This window comes from Arvicola amphibius, chromosome 1, assembly GCF_903992535.2.
Source record: "Arvicola amphibius chromosome 1, mArvAmp1.2, whole genome shotgun sequence".
Lineage (NCBI taxonomy): Eukaryota > Metazoa > Chordata > Mammalia > Rodentia > Cricetidae > Arvicola > Arvicola amphibius.
Window position 1 is genome coordinate 22341735 of NC_052047.1, and position 19187 is coordinate 22360921.

The 19187-nt window shown below is 36.1% G+C and overlaps 1 protein-coding gene across 1 annotated transcript in view; it reads right to left on the reverse strand.

The window, feature by feature from the left end:
- Adgrl3 (adhesion G protein-coupled receptor L3) overlaps nt 1-19187 on the reverse strand; it is a 457067-nt gene that overhangs the window by 52584 nt on the left and 385296 nt on the right. The window contains exons 17-19 of the mRNA XM_038331368.1: nt 16826-17046; nt 4388-4454; nt 1099-1190 (exon numbers count right to left, since the gene is read on the reverse strand). Coding sequence (XP_038187296.1) covers nt 1099-1190; nt 4388-4454; nt 16826-17046 — 380 coding nt within the window. The remainder of the gene's footprint in view (nt 1-1098; nt 1191-4387; nt 4455-16825; nt 17047-19187) is intronic.

Genomic DNA, 19187 nt, shown 5'->3' on the forward strand with positions numbered 1-19187 from the left:
GTAATCACTGCAGGAGCCATCACTTACAGGACACATCACTGCAACCACCATTTACAAAAAACATCACTGCAGGAACCATCACTGCATTTACCATAACTGTAGGAACCACCACTTACAGATCACTGCAAAAGCCATCATCACTTACAGTTATCATCACTGCAGGAACCATCACTGCAGATATAACCATTGCACATACCATCATTGCAGGTACCATTGCTGTAGGTATAATCACTGCAGGAACCATCACTGCAGATATAACCATTGCACATACCATCATTGCAGGTACCATTGCTGTAGGTATAATCACTGCAGGAACCATCACTGCAGATATAACCATTGCACATACCATCATTGCAGGTACCATTGCTGTAGGTATAATCACTGCAGGAGCCATCACTGCAGATATAATCACGGCATGTACCATCACGGCCGATATAATCATTTCATATAGTATCATTGCAGGCGCCACTGCTCTAGGTACTATCTCTGCAGGAACTGTCACTGAAGGAACCATCACTGCTGGTCTTTGCAAGCACTATTGCTCTCAAGGACTGAGTACAGTGTGAGCAATTTCATACAGTTACTGCACTACAAAGTGGTTTCTATTCGCATTTAGAAATGCTGCACTTCTTTAAAGGACATAGTGAATGTAGCTTTAAAAGCATTATTTATTGCCGGGCAGTGGTGGAGCACACCTTTAATCCCAGCACTCAGAAGGCAGAGGCAGGTGGATGTCTGTGAGTTGAGGCCAGCCTGGTCTACAAGAGCTAGTTCCAGGACAGGCTCTAAAGCTACTGAGAAGCCCTGTCTCAAAAAAAAAAAAAAAAAAAAAAAAAAAAAAACAAAACAAAAAAAAAACAAACAAACAACACCAAAAAAATAAAAGGCATATTTATAAACTCCAGTTTACAGGGAAAGGTAGGTTTGGAGAAAGCGTCTCATTACATTGATTGTAGGCTAATCAAGTTACCTCAACTGTCAAAAAATAAGCTTACTCAACAAAATCAATACACTGAACTTTGCTATAATTTTTTACAATATAAACTAGAAATAACTTTCAAGTACAGTCTATAAAAAATAAAACTAAGAATCACTTACTTGATATTATCAAGACAGCCTGATTCCGGTTTCAGTATGGCAGTATGGTGAAACATTTTGTATAAAGCAATCCCAAGGAAGATCACATTCAGCTGAAATGCAAAAGGCAATGTTATGTAGATAACCGTAGTATATAAAAAAGGCAAGTCCATTCCCTGTAACACATGAATTGTTCTAGGAAATTAGTTCTCAGTAGACTCTTAAAGTAACTGAGTCACAGGTGACTGTCTAATGCTTTAGCAAAGGCAAGAAGCGAGCTTTGCAAATTGCAATACCACTGAATTTTAAAAAAAAGTCACTCTTTTTTTTTGCAAATGCATACAAAATGCAAAATCAGTGGCAGTTTGAAAGATGCTGTTGAAATTCTGGAACAACTCAAAGCCTAGTACATACTTAAGAAAATCAACCCCCCCAATCTAGAAATTATTCTAGGACAGCTAATATATTGACATCCTATGAACTATGAACATATCTCGAGACTGATTAATTATAGACAAATTTCATTTTAGTTATTAGAGATACACCTTTTAAATTTTTAAAAAGAATTTATTTTTTATGTCTTTCACATCATACATCCTGATCCCACCCACCTACCAAGCCCTTTCATCCATCCTCTGCCCCTGCAATCCTCTCACCCACAAATAAAAAATTTAAGATAAAATGGGAAAGAAAAAAAGAAAAGAATAGAAATTTTCTTTATGGAAGAAGCAGTGTGACACAGGGAGTCATGCAGTCAACCCCTTTACCCATTCTTCTTTACACATCATAAAGAATCATTGGTTTGGTTGCAGGCCCCTGGTCTTTGCTATACCACAGACACCGAGCCCTCGCTGAGACTCTTCTGGACACCCCATTGCTGCCCTGTGTCCTGGAAATCCTGTAGCCCTTGACTACAGGACCGTGCTCCCTCCACCCCAACACCTATTGGCTAGACCAACACTCAACCCCGGTTCTGTGCCTGGGTTGTTGCAGGGTTGGTCAGTCTGCCAGGTTAGAGATGTACTTTTAAAGATGAAAAATTACTAACATATGCATACTTCTTTCTTTTATTTATTTTGTTGAAACAGTCTCAGTGTGTAGTCCCAGTTGACCTATACCTCACTACAGAGACCAGGATTGACCTTGCACTTTTGGTCATCCTTCTACCTCTGACTCTCCATTCTAGGATTACAGATTCACACTGCTACACCTGGCTATGAATACAAATAGCAGTCTCAGTCATTTTGAATGTGTAAGTAAAAGGGATTTTTAAAATGCTGGTTAAATTCTGAGGCTTCAATAGACTAAGCTGTAAGCAGGGTCTCTCTCATGATATTGTTATGCCACAAAAGCCAGAAAAATGTCTATAGCTTAAAAAAACATACTCTGGTAAAAATTACCTATGCCTTATGTGAATGCTATAAATCAGTGGTTCTCAACCTTTGTCATGCTACAGTCCCTTAGTACTGTTTCTCATGTTGTTTTAAACCACAACCATAAATATATTTTCAGTGCTACTTCATAACTGTAATGTTGCTACTGCTATGAATCATAATATAAATAGCTTTGGAGACAGAGGTTTGCCAAAGGGATAGTGACTCTCAGGTTGAGGACCACTGCTTAAAAAAAAAGCCGCATGCTGAATTGCACTTGAACCAGTGATTAGCTTCTACACTCTACCACTGGGAACCTGCTGCAAACCATGAAAGTTCACTTAAATACTCCATTGACATTTTCGCGATAATACAGCATCATGGTCCTCTATCAATGATTACTGAGTCTCAAAAGTATCAAATGAAAGGAGAAAACTTTAAATGAAACAAATATACAAACAAATATTGCCATGTGGCTAAAAGCTTAACCTAAACAGAATGCAACTAGTGGGAAAGCCAGTTCTGTATTGACATAAGGATGTCCATAAGGGCCATCATCCTACTCTCTTTTGATTCTTTCCTTTCTTTCTTTTACTTCCAGAAATGCTATTTTATTATAGACAGATTTTTCGTCTCTCACATCAATCTGATTGATTTTAGACAATAGGCGTTTCCCGGTGTGTGTGTGTGTGTGTGTGTGTTTACACATATGCAAGACATATTTATGTACACATACACACACACACACACACACACACACACACACACACACATATATATATATATATATAATGTAGTAATCATGCCATATTGTTCATTTTCAAATCTGAAGTATTTTTAATTTCAAAATATATCTAGCCCAAAGGACTTCAGGAAAAAAACTTTGTCCTATATTTTATTCACAGCAAAGAGGCTACCACTTCTTTCGAAAAAAATGAGCAGTAGCTTTGTATATTTTTATTACATTTCTTTTTCTGTGTGTAATTGGACATGGGAGGTGTATGTGGTGGTGTGTATATATAGAGGTCAGTGGGTAGCGTGCAGAGTGGTTTATTTATTTCTACCCTGTGAGTGCCTGGGATATAACCCAGTTCCTCCAACTCAGTGGCAAGCACTTCAACCTGCAAAATCATCTTGTGGACCCTAGGTTTGTAATAGTAATGATACCAACAGATTCATTTAAAATGGGACAAACGATGTAGAAAATAAAGATGTTATTCAGACATAAATGGAAAAGGAGGCATGATTCCAGAACACTCAGCTAGCTAATTTACTTGTGCCATTTTCATGTAAAATCTTTCTTTAAACACCTTGAGGATTTACATCAATAAATGAATCAATCGATAAACAAATAACTGGAAGGAATGATCACATGTTCGCCTCCTTTTCTAATTCCTATTTATTTTCAATTCCAATTATCCCAAAGAAAAGGAAGGGAAATATGCTATTGTCAAAGTGAAAGTAATCATTGTTCAATTGTCCAGACAGCTGTATGGACTCTGTGGGACTAAATTTTCGAGTAGCCATTTACTCTTGCAAATGCTTTCTTTCCTTTTCTACCGCTTTTGATGAACTATTTTACAGTATCAAAGTAGACTATAGCCGGGCAGTGGTGGCGCACGCCTTTAATCCCAGCACTCGGGAGGCAGAGGCAGGCGGATCTCTGTGAGTTCGAGGCCAGCCTGGTCTACAAGAGCTAGTTCCAGGACAGGCTCTAAAAAAAGCTGCAGAGAAACCCTGTCTCGAAAGACCAAAAAAAGAAAAAAGAAAAAAAAAAGTAGGACTCTAATGGGCGTCTAATTGCTTGAGTTATGTAGGGTCATATAAGTACATGCCTTCCCCAAATTAACCTATGTAAATTTAGGACAGTTAGTACACGGATAGTGGAAGCTTTATTTCTTGACCTGGGGAGTGCATAGTTAATTAGGGGTTCTCACCATAATTATCAAGGTCGCTGGTCCTATAAAACTCCAAATGAAGTAGGTGTCAAGTCGCAGCCAGCATCTGCAGTGAAACACAAGGGAGAGAAGCCATTCAAGGACTGGCTACAGGACATACATCACCAGTGAGCAAGTGACAGAGAAGAATGCAAGTGGCACAGCATTCCACGGGGAGACAGGAAATATTACATTGCTTGTTCATTTAAATGTTGAATTATGTGTCCAATTTCTGACAACGCTATTGATGGAGTAAGATAATTACCCCTGGAGGAAGCAGGGGGGAAAATGGCATCAGGCCTATTTGCTAAGGCCTTTTTTTGTCTGTCATTGAAACCTTAGAGAGAAAAAAGAAAAAAACCCACGCACATAGCCATTAAACCCAGTAGCTTTAAGCTATCCTTTTCTCTCCAATTACAGTGCTACATAAGCTGTCTATCAGCTGTCAGGCAAAGTGACATTTTCCTGTCAAGAAGATCTGAGGAAATTCAGTACAAGGAAGAAATAAATTTGGTATCAGAAGATTGAAGTTTAATTAGGTTGGGCAGCCAACCTTTGAGAGCTCTGAAGCCTTAAAAAGAGCATTGTTACTGCTCGTGCTTCTGGGGTTACAAGTGGTCCTTAGCATCTGAAGAAGTTGATTCATGGCCTAAAAAGTAAATTATTAATCACTTAATTTCAGCCGCATTTAGTACTCCCCCACTTCGGAAAGCCCATGAGAAATTATGCTTCCATTCTTCACAGTGACAGGAAGACAAAGTGAAAGCGACTAGTTACGAGGAAGATTAATGCAAATATTGAACAAATTATTTGATGTTAAGAATAATATCTTGAATAATTTGCCATTTTGCAGTATTTGAGGCATAATTAAAAAAGGAGCATTCCCACTGGTAAATACCCAATAGCACTTTCTTATGTGCTTTTAACTTATAGTCAAGGGCTTGGATACGCTGTTGATTATACAAGTGTTAAGTTAAAGAGCGAAGGGATACCAGAACGTTATCATGAAAGGAATATATATTTTTTTTCAATAATCAACTGGTAAACAAAATACTGTTTTTCATCTGATAAAATGGTATGAAAGTTTAAACTAGAGTAGAACTATGTTTGCCAAAGAGAATCATTTAAAATATATATTAAGGGCTGGTGATAGAATTCAATGACACAAAAGACTCTGAGCTCAGATCCTAGGACCATAAAGAAAGATAGAAGGCAAGGAGGAAGAAGAGGAGGAAGGAAGTAGTACTAGTTGTTCAGTGAAAAATCTATGAAACATATTAATATCGTCTCTTTATTAAATATGTGTATTTAATAAATAAAACAATATTATATATATATATACACACGCAATATGTACATTCTTCATTATTTTCATGGCTTCACACATACATTTGTCTAAGTGATTAGAAAAACCCATTAACCCTTGTTGAGTTATCCCACACAGGAGAGTAGAGACAGCAGAGTGGATAATCCAAAGGCTTTAGCTATATGTTTTATTTAAAAATTACTGAAAGTAGCCAGGTGGTAGTGGTACACACCTTAATCTCAGCACTCAGGAGGCAGAGCCAGGTGGATCTCTATGAGGCCAGCCCGATCAAAAGAGTGAGTAACGGGACAACGAGAGACGTTACACAGAGAAACCTTGTCTCACAAACAAACCAAAAATACTAACAGTTTTTTTTTTTTCACTTGACTCGTAGAGACAGTTATTATGGCTTGTTTGCTGTTTTCTACTTTTTATAACTTTACATTTTCCTAAGATGGTTGGTAGCCGTGTTTCTAAACAAAAAACCAAATCACCACCACACATCATATGGGTATCATTTTTTTACCTTAAATTCATATAAACCAATTTTTGCAGCAGTGAGGTAGGCAGACAAGCAAGAGACTGAAAATTAGTTCATCTTTTCTACCTAGACAAAATGGTTTATTATTTTTCCAATACACATAAGAATTCTGCTTGAAAAATACAATTCATTTAAGCAATTAGGACTTAAATTACTAGCCATTTCTTTCTTTGAACAGTTAGCTATCTCTTTGCTCTTATACCTCAACATTTTGTTGTTGTGGAAAGCCTTTTAATTATGTAAAGATATGCTACATTTGTTTATGCTGAGGAAAATTATTTTAGCTGTGTAAAGATGTGTAACATTTATCTATGCGGCCTTTGTTTAGTTATATAAAGATGTGTTGCATTTGTTTCACCTGCCTGCCTAAGGCACCTGACAAGTCTAATAAAAAGCTGAATGACCAATAGCTAGAGGGTTGAGGGAGAGTCTTGGCTGGTAGGTAAAGAGAAAATAAGTAGGAGGAGAATGAAGGAGAAAGAGAGGGACCTGCCCAGGGCCATAAGCCAGGCAGCCACAAGTCAGACACACATGGAGACTGCAGGAAAGTAAAGTAAACAGAAAGAGAAAGAAAGAAAAGAAAGGGGAAAAAAACCATAGGAAAGAAGGAAGGAAAGAAAGAAAGAAGTAAGGGAGGGAGGGAGAGAGGGGGGGGGGGAATCATGGAGGGAGGGAGAGAGGGAGGAAGGAAGGCTGGAAGGCAGGAAGGCAGGCAAAAAGCCCCAAGGAAAAACATAGATGAAAAGAAACAGGTTAATTAAGTTATAAGAGCTAGCAAGAAAGGAGCAAAAGGTAAGGCTGAGCATTTATAACTAATAATTAGTCTCCATGTCATGATTTAAGAGCTAGTTGGTGGCCCAAAAGAATGCCAGCTACATTTAGTCATAGAAAAGAGGGGTGTAGTGTTGCCTATGAACAGATATGAGTCAGAGAGATCTGGCTTCACCTTGGATCTGTCTTCATTCTCACCATAAGCTAGCTTGTCATATCTTAAAGGATTGTCTGTACACGAGTGACTTGAATGAATAGAGAGATTTCCATAGTGTCTAGGTTCTTTACAAAACTAGATTTTCCCTTGGGCTAAAAGCAATAAAGAACAATGCAAGTGCATTTATTCACATTAAATCAGATATATCCCCCCCTTCCATGTCTCTGTCTCCCTTTCTCTCTCTGTCTCTCTCTTTCCATTGTTCAAGTTATAGCAACACAATACGACATAGTAATACATTGAAGAATGATTGATAATAGAACAGACAATTTATAGCTAACAAAATTTTCGAGAGGTCATCTAAGAACTAAACCACATTTTCAGCAAATAATTTTTATCATGTGAAAAATGTGCTTCAAGATCTTTTAGAAAATAGCTTTTCCAGGTTAAAAACAGCCCTAACGTCAATCACGTTATGAGTGATTTTTTGGATTAAGGTTAATTTAAAACTTTAATATCTTCATATATTTTATTTAAATAACATAATGACATTAACTGTATCCTTACCAAGCTTGATTTCTTTAGAAGTAACAGCTTAACATGCTTTATTTTGAAATATGTGACTGGCTTAACAATTCTCCTTTAAATGTAGAAGGAAAATGAGATGTTATTTTAGCAGTGAAGAAAATTCTTCAGTACGTACTTGTTTAAAAGTATTCAAATTCTCTTTATAAGTGAACAGTGGAAGAGGCAGTGTGAAATTCGACACATACGAAGTACATCATCCCTGTATGCTTGCTATCTGTGCTTTACCATCCTCTGGAATCTGTGCGGCGAGAATGCAGTTTCTAATTTGATTGCCATATGGCCATACCTGCTGTTGTTTTTGGCTGCATGTTGGCTTTTGCAAAGCGTTCTGAGTTTCATTTCTTTCTGATTACCCACCTTCAAAATTTACACGGTGCTTGCTCTATTCACTGTGCCAATATGAAAAGAATCATCCTTGACTTTAATGTGAAGAATGGTATTATGTAGTCATGCTTTACCAGGTATGTGCCCCACCCCTCAGTATTCTCAACTCTTGCCCCCTATGCTCTTGAGATAAAATCCAGAACCACTGGCTAAGAGGTGATCAGAGTCAATTAGTAAGATGCATGCTAAAAGAACAATTTATCACACCAAACACAAATGGTCAAATGTACATCTAAAGAAAATGGTTTATCTGAAAACCACTGAGATCTACTAAACAACTTTTACTTAACAAAACTGGTTGTTTTGGTAGGCCGTATTTGTGGAGTTTTTAAAACAGCTCATTTTTGTACTTTTTAAGGATATTCAGCCCATTGTTTACAATCTCTGAATTGTGCTTTTAGAAGTACTAAAAAAAAAAAAAAAAAAAAAAAAGACATGACCTACGGGTGAAAAGAAGTCTCATCCTGGCCATATTACCTCTTTCTTGCTCCATACTAAATGCAGTCTAGAATTCAAAGGAACACTTTTCATGTGCCACGTGTGCCTTGTCTTTTGTTTCATTAACGAAACACAAATGTGCCTTTAAAATTTTCTTATTGTATTAGTTTTCAAAAGGTAATAACAGATTGCTATTTACATGATGAAGTCTTATTGCATTGATATAATTTTATTGATTTCAATATTCCAAAGAATCGGTGCTAAGACACAAAGATAAATTGTTATATTCATCTAGTTTTGTTCTCCAAAATGTAGGACATAGCACTAAAATTATTAGTAAAGAAGTTGATATCATGCACCCTTAAAAAGCCAATTACCTATTCAATAATAACTACCTTCATGTAAACTCAGAAAGATAAAAAAATCTTTCATCACAGAAAAATTAATTTCTTAAAATAACACAAAACAAAATTTACTGCTTAATTTACCATCTTTACATACTAAACTACAGGTAATTGTTTTATTTTCATACCCCATCCTTTAAGGGGACAGTTCTGTATTTAGGAAAAGCATCAGAGACACAACCATCATCTAAAGCATGTTCCAAGTGTTTAGAATGAGTCACACCACCAGACTGTAGTTCCTTACCATGATCTGGAGTATAATGTCAACATATGGCTTTGAGGTGTTGGATTATATTCTAGTATAATACATCAATCAAACATACATCTAACTAGTACCCAAAGTTTTCTGAAGAAGTACAGATTACCAAGGCTAGGCTATTTTCTTCTAATGTAACCCAAACAGTTTTCAGGTGTTATTAGACAGCAAAATTTATGATAATTTCATATCAAGTTGTTCATGAGTTTATAAATCACTTAATATCCCCTTCCTAGGTCACATGCATATACACATATATCTATATTCATGTTCTGTTCATTAATTACATATTACCTAAATATCCATCTGTCTATGTAGGATCAAATGGCTAAAGAAAAAGTAAAGAGAAATGGGGCAAGAAACAAAGAAGAAAGAAGAAAAGAGAAGAAAAACAGCAAAAATAATGAATATAGTTCTACTTATATGGGTCTCCATTGCTTAGCAAGCTAAAACAAGGATACAGGTTTTTACATGGATCCATGTTTATCTGGGTCATCGGGCAACTATGATTTGATTGATATTGTGAATAGAATTTGTTTTTCATTTTTGCTATGGCTGATCTCAAATCCATGGCCTCATATTATCCATGCTGTCTCAGCCTACCCAATACCGGAACTACTGGCACCTCTCTCAAGTACTTAACCACACAGAAACAGTTTTTAACATTTGGAATGGTTCTAAATTTTACATCTTTAATTTTTATTATTATCTCCTTTGTTGCTGTCACACTAGAGGACACAGGCGTTCTAAATGATACAGTGATCACTATAAGTGTCATTAGGAAGTGACATTTATGAGCATTTTAAAATTTCTTTTTATCCAATAATAAGTAGATACTATTACCTTTTATATATTTCATTGCATTTTTAAAATAACAGAACAATGTCCTCTCGATGTCTGACACAGTTCAGGAATAGATAACCCTTCTATAGAAAACTGAATGGCAGCCTACTATTGTCACATATGGTGATAATTTCATTCCAATGAATGGAACATGGTGACACAATAAAACCTTAGTCTTCAATACATATGCACAGAAAGCATGTTCATAGACATTAATGAAATAATATTTAAGTTTACACATGTTTTCTCCATATATACACTGACTAAGTATTACCTTGTAATATAACTGAAAAGTACTTCCTCATTGGATATGCTAGTTCACATATCCAACAGACACATAGCTGATGACAAACTCATTGAATGTTTTGTGTCAATTAAAATAAGAATGCTTTTTCATGTGCTGTAATAAATTCTGCAGCATACACATTTTTCTGAGAGGGTTTTGGTGATTAGAAATTGGAACAAACTTATAAAGTAAATACACCATCAGCTATTGTGAAGCTCAATGTTCCTCTAGTTTTTTTTTTATGATAATACTATAATGTAATTGGATAATCCCATAATGTACTGTTTTTACAACCATCCGTGACTGTTTTTCTATATACGAGTTTTTTGATAAACTGAAATAAACTTGGTGATATTTATTTAACATAGACTACAACTTTATAATTATTCCCAGGCTAGTAATCTGCTGAGACAAATGTAAAGATTAGGAGATGGTGTTCTAGCGAGTGTCAGATTGCAATGTGATGTCAATTATTTCTAAGAGCTTGGCTCTCTTTCTGCTATCCATGGATTTTGGATAGGCTATGAATGCTCTTGATTTAATCCATGTATTTTGAAGCCCTGTACCAATTTTCTAACCCACAATTTATCTTTTATACCACCATCTAGCTTTACTTTTTCTAGTGCCTCCCTTCTCCTTCCTGTTACTCATTGTTTTACTTCTTCTTCCAAGACACTCAGGATGCTACACTCTCCCTTTGGTTGTACACCAGAGAACATACTAAAGGTCCAATGGATCAATTTACGCTATTTAGACTTTTAACTGTTTAAACTGTTCATATTTTCATAACATTTTGATAAATTTTAAATGAACTGATTTGTTTCAGGTCATAAAATCAGAGTATTTAAAACTGAGTTTCAGACAGAACAGTCCTTTTTGAAATATTGCTACCCTCCATTCTAATCATGTTTTTCCAGTATCCCATGAAATTAGCTTCACCGATTCTCCAAAAGAATAAAAGCATAAAAGATCAGAAGCAAAGATGAAATATATGCTTGTTATTAGCAGTGTAATATAGATTTGTGATCCACAAGCCGAGGGCTATTTTTAAAAATATTTTGGTTATTTAAATGAACTTTTAAAACATCATGCTATTGAATCCTAATGTTATTATAAGCATTTTTTTGAGTATTTGTCAATCAGATTAAATGATTTTGTTATACAAACATCAGAAGATAATGACTCTTTTATAAGCATTGCAAATTGATGGAGAACTAAACAACATCTTAAGATCAAATTATGCAAGCTTTGTTCATGAGTATGTGTTCTGTACATAATAAATTCAACAGCCTAATAACATTTCATAGAAAAACACATCATAATCCATCAGCCAGATGGAATATGATAGCTATCTCTATCTGTATCAAAATAACATTTATTTAGCCTACAAGACAATTTTATCTGTAAATTCATCATCTACCATCAGTATGAGTCTTTTTTTTAGAAATGTAAGCTGCTGTTATTAAAGGCTTCAGATGTAACACCTCATTATCACTATAATGAAATGATTAAGCAAAATAAGAAGAGGGAAAGGAGAAATCTATTATTTAGATTACACTACAATGTAATACATTAATTGGAATTATTCTGGATATATTATAAATATTAAATTAGAATAACAGTGAAGAATCATGAAATTTCCAAGACTTAAGCATTTACTTTATAGATATTAGGAAGTATTTCAGAACATAGCTGGCAATATCTTTCATTTCTGGATTATAGGAATTTATATTAGATGAAAATACTCACATTCTAATTGTTTTTGTGGAAAAAAGTTTTCTCTATTAAATATCTTCTGCCAGTTCTATGAATATTTCCAACCATTTCTGATAACTTCTAAAAATTTTCTTTGCTGCATTATTATGCAAGAAAGAAAAAAATCTACACAGTTAGCAAGTACTTGGACAGTCAGATCATTTTCTTGAATAAAAGTAAAAGCAATCAACAACAATTAGAGAGACATGAAAGACAAAGACAAAAGATCAAGTTATAGAATGCAGAAGTATTAAAAGTTGAGTCAAAATCCAGTGCCTTGCCAGTCTAAATCAGTGTACAGTGTACAGTGGTTCCCTCAAATGCAATGAGCCAAGTTCAATTCACAATGCCAGACCAAAAAAAATTATATATATTACAATCTTGATTATATTGATTACAATCTTGATTAGGCCCAAATAGAAACAGGATACATTCATATCAGCTTCTGGGGTAAATATTTGTCACAAAATAACAGTTTTCTTTTTAAAAACTTTCCTTATGAAGAAAAACATTCATAGGCAGATACTGGGTTCAGTGAGCTCCCCCAGTGTAGAAGTTAAATATATCATTCCCACAGATCCATGAGTCATCTTCGTGAACAATTTTTAAATGTAACCTAAACATTAAAATGTTTTCTGTCTGGTAGTGATAGAATCAAACCACATTTTTCTGTTTTCTTTCTTCCCTCTTTCACTTCTTCTTTCATCTATCCCTTTATTTTGCTTTTGGTTGGGAAAAATCTTAATTACATAACTGAGCAATTAAGGATTGTTTAGAATCATGTCTGGGAAATAAATTAGCCTCTTTTCTCAGTAAATGAGACCTACCAGTCATGGGGCAGGAAATTAAAGGAATGATGGCCAAAGCTTTAACAAAATCACTAGGAACCATGTATTATCGATTCTAAGAAGACAGATTTATACTATCCAGAAAATGACATTTGTTTCAAACTCAATGACCGAACACAAAGCAAACAGTTTGACTCAGTTCAGTAATAGGAACATTTGCAAATAACTTGGGAGAAAAGATAAACATTGAAGAAAAACCAAAAGAAAACCAGGAACATCCAACAAACAAGAGGGGACTGTTTAAGAACAACATTGGAAAGAGTGTAAGGTCACTCATAATGATATCACTCAGCTTTACGTTTTAGGGGGAGAATGCATTAATCAAAACGCAAAATACTGTGATACAGGAGAAGGGGCAGATAATGGGCTTCTTACTAGTTGATGGAAATAGCCTAAAATTAGTGATGATGATTCCATTGTATTGGGAACATATTAAAACACTTGAAGAATATACTTCAAAGGAGTCGTTGTATGGCCTGTGCATTATATCAATGAAGATATTATTTGAGAAGAAAAAAAGAAAGCCTATAATGAATTCAATGACTCTCTTTCTAAAACATCTTTACAAGCAAAGTTGGATATCCTTTTGCTAATCATAGTCTGATACCATGGTTCTTATTGGGAATGACAGAATAAATTCAGATTTGATGGCAATTTACAACATCAAGCCTGAAAATAATAGTTACATAGAAAGAAATAGCATAGCCTGTCACTGTGTTGAAAAAAGAACACACTAGAAATGAAATAGTCTCCTTTTAAATGTATTGTTGATGTCCGGGTACCACATGCCCTATTTTAACCATGCTCTCAGTAATTCTGGTGTCTTCTTTGTGTCATTCCCTCTTTATGAATATCCATTTCTGGGAAGCAAGCTGCTTTACTGCCAGCATGTTCAGGTTTCTGATAGAAATTTCATCATGAAATCTGGCTTATTAACTTCTGTACAAATGGATGCTAGTTCACCTTACCCAAGCCTTCACTGCTGCCTCAGAATCTTTTTATTAATGTCTAATTGGCTCTTTAACACATTTTCCATAATGCTCATCTCAAAGCTTTTCAAAACTCTTGTCCACTTAAAAATGAGCTCACCACTTCACTCCACAGAAAGTCCGCATCTTATACCTGTGGAACAGTTCCATGCTTAGACATGTACATTACTCCTTTCTTCCTTTCCCTTTTTCATCAGAAAAGTAAATCCAACTGTATTTGAAATAAACTGGAGAATACGTCTGCTTATATCTATCTCTATAATGATAGACAAGTCACAATGAATATGCTTGATTTTTCTCATTGACGCAATTTAACCATGGGAGTGGTGAATTCTAAAGATACTTTTAATCAACATACTCAGTTAAGGTCTAATGCTATGGTTTGTTTTTTATCTTTTTCTTTATTTCCTGGGAACCTTTCTTCTCATTCAGTCCTTGTGCACTAAATACAAATGAGAAATAACCATTTTTCTTATCATTAATTTTGTATCAACTCAATTTCCTTTCAGTCTATACATTCTTAAGGCTTCATCTTTTACAAAATTCTCCAACATTTTTGTTGTCTCAGGTTTCTGTCCTGCCCGGTTCCCACAATCTTTAAATCCCAAAGAAATCACACATAGGTCTATATTAGTTATAAACTGATTGGCCCATTAGCTCAGGCTTTTTATTAATGCTTATAACTTATATTAGCCCATTATTCTTGTCTATGTGAGCCACGTGGCTTGCTACCTTTTATTGGAGAGGCAGTCACATCTTGCTTGCTCTGCGGCTGGGTCAGGACTGCAGAATCAAACTTCCCTCTTCCCAGAATTCTCATTGCCCCATCTCTACTTCCTGCCTGATCACTGCACCTATACTTCCTGCCTGGCTACTGGCCAATCAGCATTTATTTAAAATATAATTGACAGGGTACAGACCATTGTCCCACAGCACTTTTTTTTGCATTCTAGGCAGGCATTCTCCCATAGATCCTGAGCCTCTGAGCTCATGTGACACAATTTGTTTTTAATTTCTTCATTACTGTCATTATACAAATCAGTATTTTTCAGTGGGATTACTTCAGGATATAGATAATATCTGAAGCCTCTGCTAACTGACAATTTTCAAACCTTCTGATTTGGCTTGTGCTTCTAGCACTGTCTTAAGGTAGCTGCTGCAAAGATCAAGGGCTATGGAATATTCCTTTACTTTGTGTGAATATATGTCTCTTTGATTGATTTAATAAAGAATCTGACTAACCAATAGCTTAACAGAGTAAGGTGAGGCAGGAAAGCCAGACTAAGTAAGAGAAGAAAGGAAGGAAGAAGGGCAGAGTCTAGCATCACCAACCAGATGAAGAGGGAGCAGGGGATGAATGTGCCATGCTAATAAAGGTATAGCCACATGGCAGAGCATAAATAAGGATTATGGGTTAACCTAAAATGTAAGAGCTAATTAGTAATAAGCCCGAGCTATTGGCTAAACATTTACAATTAATATAAGCCTCTGTGTGTTTATTTGAGAGCAGTTTCTGGACAGAAAAACTCCGCCAACAATCAAGTGACTTCTCTGTGGTGCTTATCTTACAAGCATTGTCTTTGACATAAATCATCACTGACTCTGAAAAGCTGACATGGAACTTTCTCTTACTTTCCTTGACCCTCGGAAATTAGGAATGTTCTGTTTCTAGGGTCCTGCTTACTCTTTTTCTCTGATTTTATTCTTCCTCTTTTGTTTACACCTAAAGTAAAAGTACTGGTCTTCTACCAGGAGTTCTTTGCACTTTTACTAGTGAAACTTTTATTTGTTGTTTGGGATTTCAGTTATCATGAAAGTCTTTTGAAACGAATGTCTTTCTTTTCTTTTTTTTTCTTTTTTTTTGATTTTTTAAAAAAGATTTGTCTATTTTTATGTGGTGTTTTGCCTACATTTATGAGCGTGCCAGATTCCCTGAACTGAAGTTATAAACAGTTGTGAGATACCATGTGGGTGCTGAGAACTGAATCAGGATCTTCTAGAAAGGATGCTAGTGCTCTTAACTGCAGAGGCATCTCTCCAACTCCAATACTTCCTTTTCTTTGCCTTCCTTCCTTCCTTTCTCTTTCTCTCTCTCTTTTTCCCTCCCTCCCTCTTTTTTCTTTCTTTCTTCTTTCTTTCCTTCTTTCTCTCTTTTTTTTTCTTTCTACTGTTGTTGTCTTGCTTGTTATTGTTGTTTGTGGTATTTTTCAAGAGGTTCTGTTTAGCCCCAGCTGCAATGGCACTTCCTTTGAAGACCAGACTGGCCTCCAACTCAGAAAAGCACCTACCTCTGCCTCCCAGATCTGTAGGTCATCACACCCTGCCTGAATGCCTTCCTTAAGCGCTGCTCATCTCTATAAACACGCTTTAACAATTTAAAGATGTATTAAAAACAAACTGTGTGACTATCCTCCAATAATAAGGTAGGAAAAAAAAAAAGAGGACGAGACACGAACTCTCCCTCTCCTTCAGTTTTTCTGCCAGTATAAAAACCCATCCAGGACTAGCACTGTCATTCCATGAAGAGAAACCAATAGAGTCAGGAGCAACTCTGTGGTCTGAAAACAGTTTTCATGCGGTGTGGCACACGTCTGAATGCTGTGAAAAACGATTAAGAAATTAATATTCTTACACTTACTGGAGGTTATGATCTAGAAACGTGCAGCTCTAAAATGGCTTCAGAGTTTCAAGAATTTTTTTTTAACCTCACAGCAAATATCCAACCATACACTGAATTATACTCTAAGTCGCTTGTCCTGTTCCCTTAGAGAATGCTGTGGGGGGAAATCCACACCAAGAGATTCCAAAACTTTCACCTTGAGTAGGTCTGAAAAGAGGGAGAGAAGAAAGGCAGCAAACAGCCATAACTCACACTTTGTCTGTCCCATAGCTCCGGTAGTCGACTGCCGCAGACACGGCCACGATGAGCGCAGGCATCCCGTAGCCCACCAGATAAAAGTACTTCCGACGGGAATGTTCGCTCTCGAAAACCTCCACCAGCATGATATATAGCTGCACCCCTTCCAGAAACATCCAGGTGAAGGCCGCCAAGAAGAAGAAGTGTAAAAGAGCCGCAAACACCGCACAGGCGATCTAGGGAAAGGGACACTGGCTTCAGTCACAGAACTCACACGTAGCTCTATTGCCCGACACAAAGCTAACGTAAGTGGCGATCAATCCAGCAATTATAAAATAGGTCTGCAACAGAATAATGTGGCTAAGACTTTTAACGTACAAACAGTAGAGTAAATAAAATACAACTGACTTGAAAACTGCCTTTTCTCTTAATTACAGCTTACGGCTGACACCACATTAAAATATGGAAACTCATAACATTTACGGGAAAAATTTATTAAGAGCCCAGGGATAATTACTACTGAGATTAGTCTAAAATTTAAAATCTCTATAGTTAAAATTAAAGAATTTTCAATCTTTCAATCTGAATGTGATTGTGTATACTCGAAACTCCAGGGCTCTGTAAGCTGGGAACAGTAGAAATGAAGTAGTCGGCGAGGGAGAGTAAGACTGCCCCAAAATTTACAAAGACAGGATAGAAGGAAAGAAGAAAGGAAGAACAATAAAGACACAAATAAAAAGAATATTTTAAAATTAATTTTGTTCAAGATTCTTCTGAGTTTAGACTAATATGCTCATTTTTGCTTCATTATTTTTCGTTTGCAGAGCTGGCAATCAAACTGAAGGTGTTAGACAAGGGCTCTGCCACTGAGCTACGCTCTCCTCAATCTCTTCGATTCTAAATGGAAGAGAAATATTAAAACCAAGGAAAGCAAGCATTTTCATGTTAAAACTATCCTTTGGGGGCTGCTGGGGGTGCCAAGGAGACCCACAAATAAATGATTACTCCTCCACTGAACTGCTAAACACAGAAAAGTTTTCCAGGAGATCCAGAACTCCCTGACAGGGTCCTTCCTTCTTCATTTAGGTAGTATGGCCATTAAGTGTAAGGTAATTATGTTCTCAATGCCTCTTAATCAAACCACTTAGATTAAAAAGAAATAGGAATCATCCTAGGCAGGAAAATTATTCCACTTTTTTTTTAAGTGTCCTTCCAATAACTCAGTGCCACTCATCTGCATTCTCCTATGTGGATATTTTATCTCCTGAGGAAATGCACTTGACAAGTGCTGAAAACTTCTTAAGTGGTTTAAGTTTTGTTTTCATTGTTTGCAGCAGATTACTGGACATCAAAGATTTACTGCACAAGGAACATATGAACAAGGAACCTTATTTTTAATTTCTGTGTAATTTTGCAAGGCTGTACAATGTGCTGATGCAAGCCTTTTTCAGTTCAAGAGAATAAATGTTTACAAATGTAAAAAAAAAAAACAAAAAAAAAAACAAAAAAAACCCCAAAAAACAAAATCCAATTACATCAAGTAATGCCATTAATTAATAGTAATCTTCGAATGAGATTGTTACTTATTAAGAATTTCTGATTGTTTAATCCCTGCTTTAGGAATGTCAACACCACACTGAGGCAAAATGGATCCGCTAAAATGTAGTGCTCAGGACCGCAGAGATGGCTGCGTGATTAAGAGCACCTGCTCCTCTTGAAGAAGCTACGCCTTTGGTTCTCAGCACACACATGGGGATCACAGACATTTGTAACTCTTGTTCCAGAGGGCCCAATGCCTTCTTCCAATCTCCATGGGTACCCGACATGTGCAGCACATAAATAGAGGCAAAGACTCAGGCACATAAAATAAACGAACAAAAAAAATTGCATCCTTCCAAAACTTCAATGTTGAAGAAATGTTTTCTCTCTCAGACTCGTTTTTGTTACTGCACTAGAAAATAGTCTAGACAGTGTGATTTAAATTAAGAGCAGCTATTCATATATTTCTCGCTGAAGTACTAGAAACTTTAGTGGGTCATCTATATGGTTCCCAGTAATAATTTTCATTACTTTGTGCTTGTTCTTATGACAGGAAGTCCGTACTTAAATCTGTGCCTCCTACCAACAAAGGTCAACAACCATAAAAACAAACAAACAAACAAAACATAACATTATGACGGCTTCACTGATTGGTGAGCATGATCTCTGGAGACGCAATGTAAGTCCATTTGCATACTCTAGGAGGATAAAGGAGGAATGAAGAAATGTCAGAAAGATTAGAGGGAAATCAGGTTCCAAAGATGATGAGAAATTCAAAAAACAGGACACCTAACTCTAAGAAAAGAAGAACATTTTTCTGAGTAGCATTCTCCCTGAA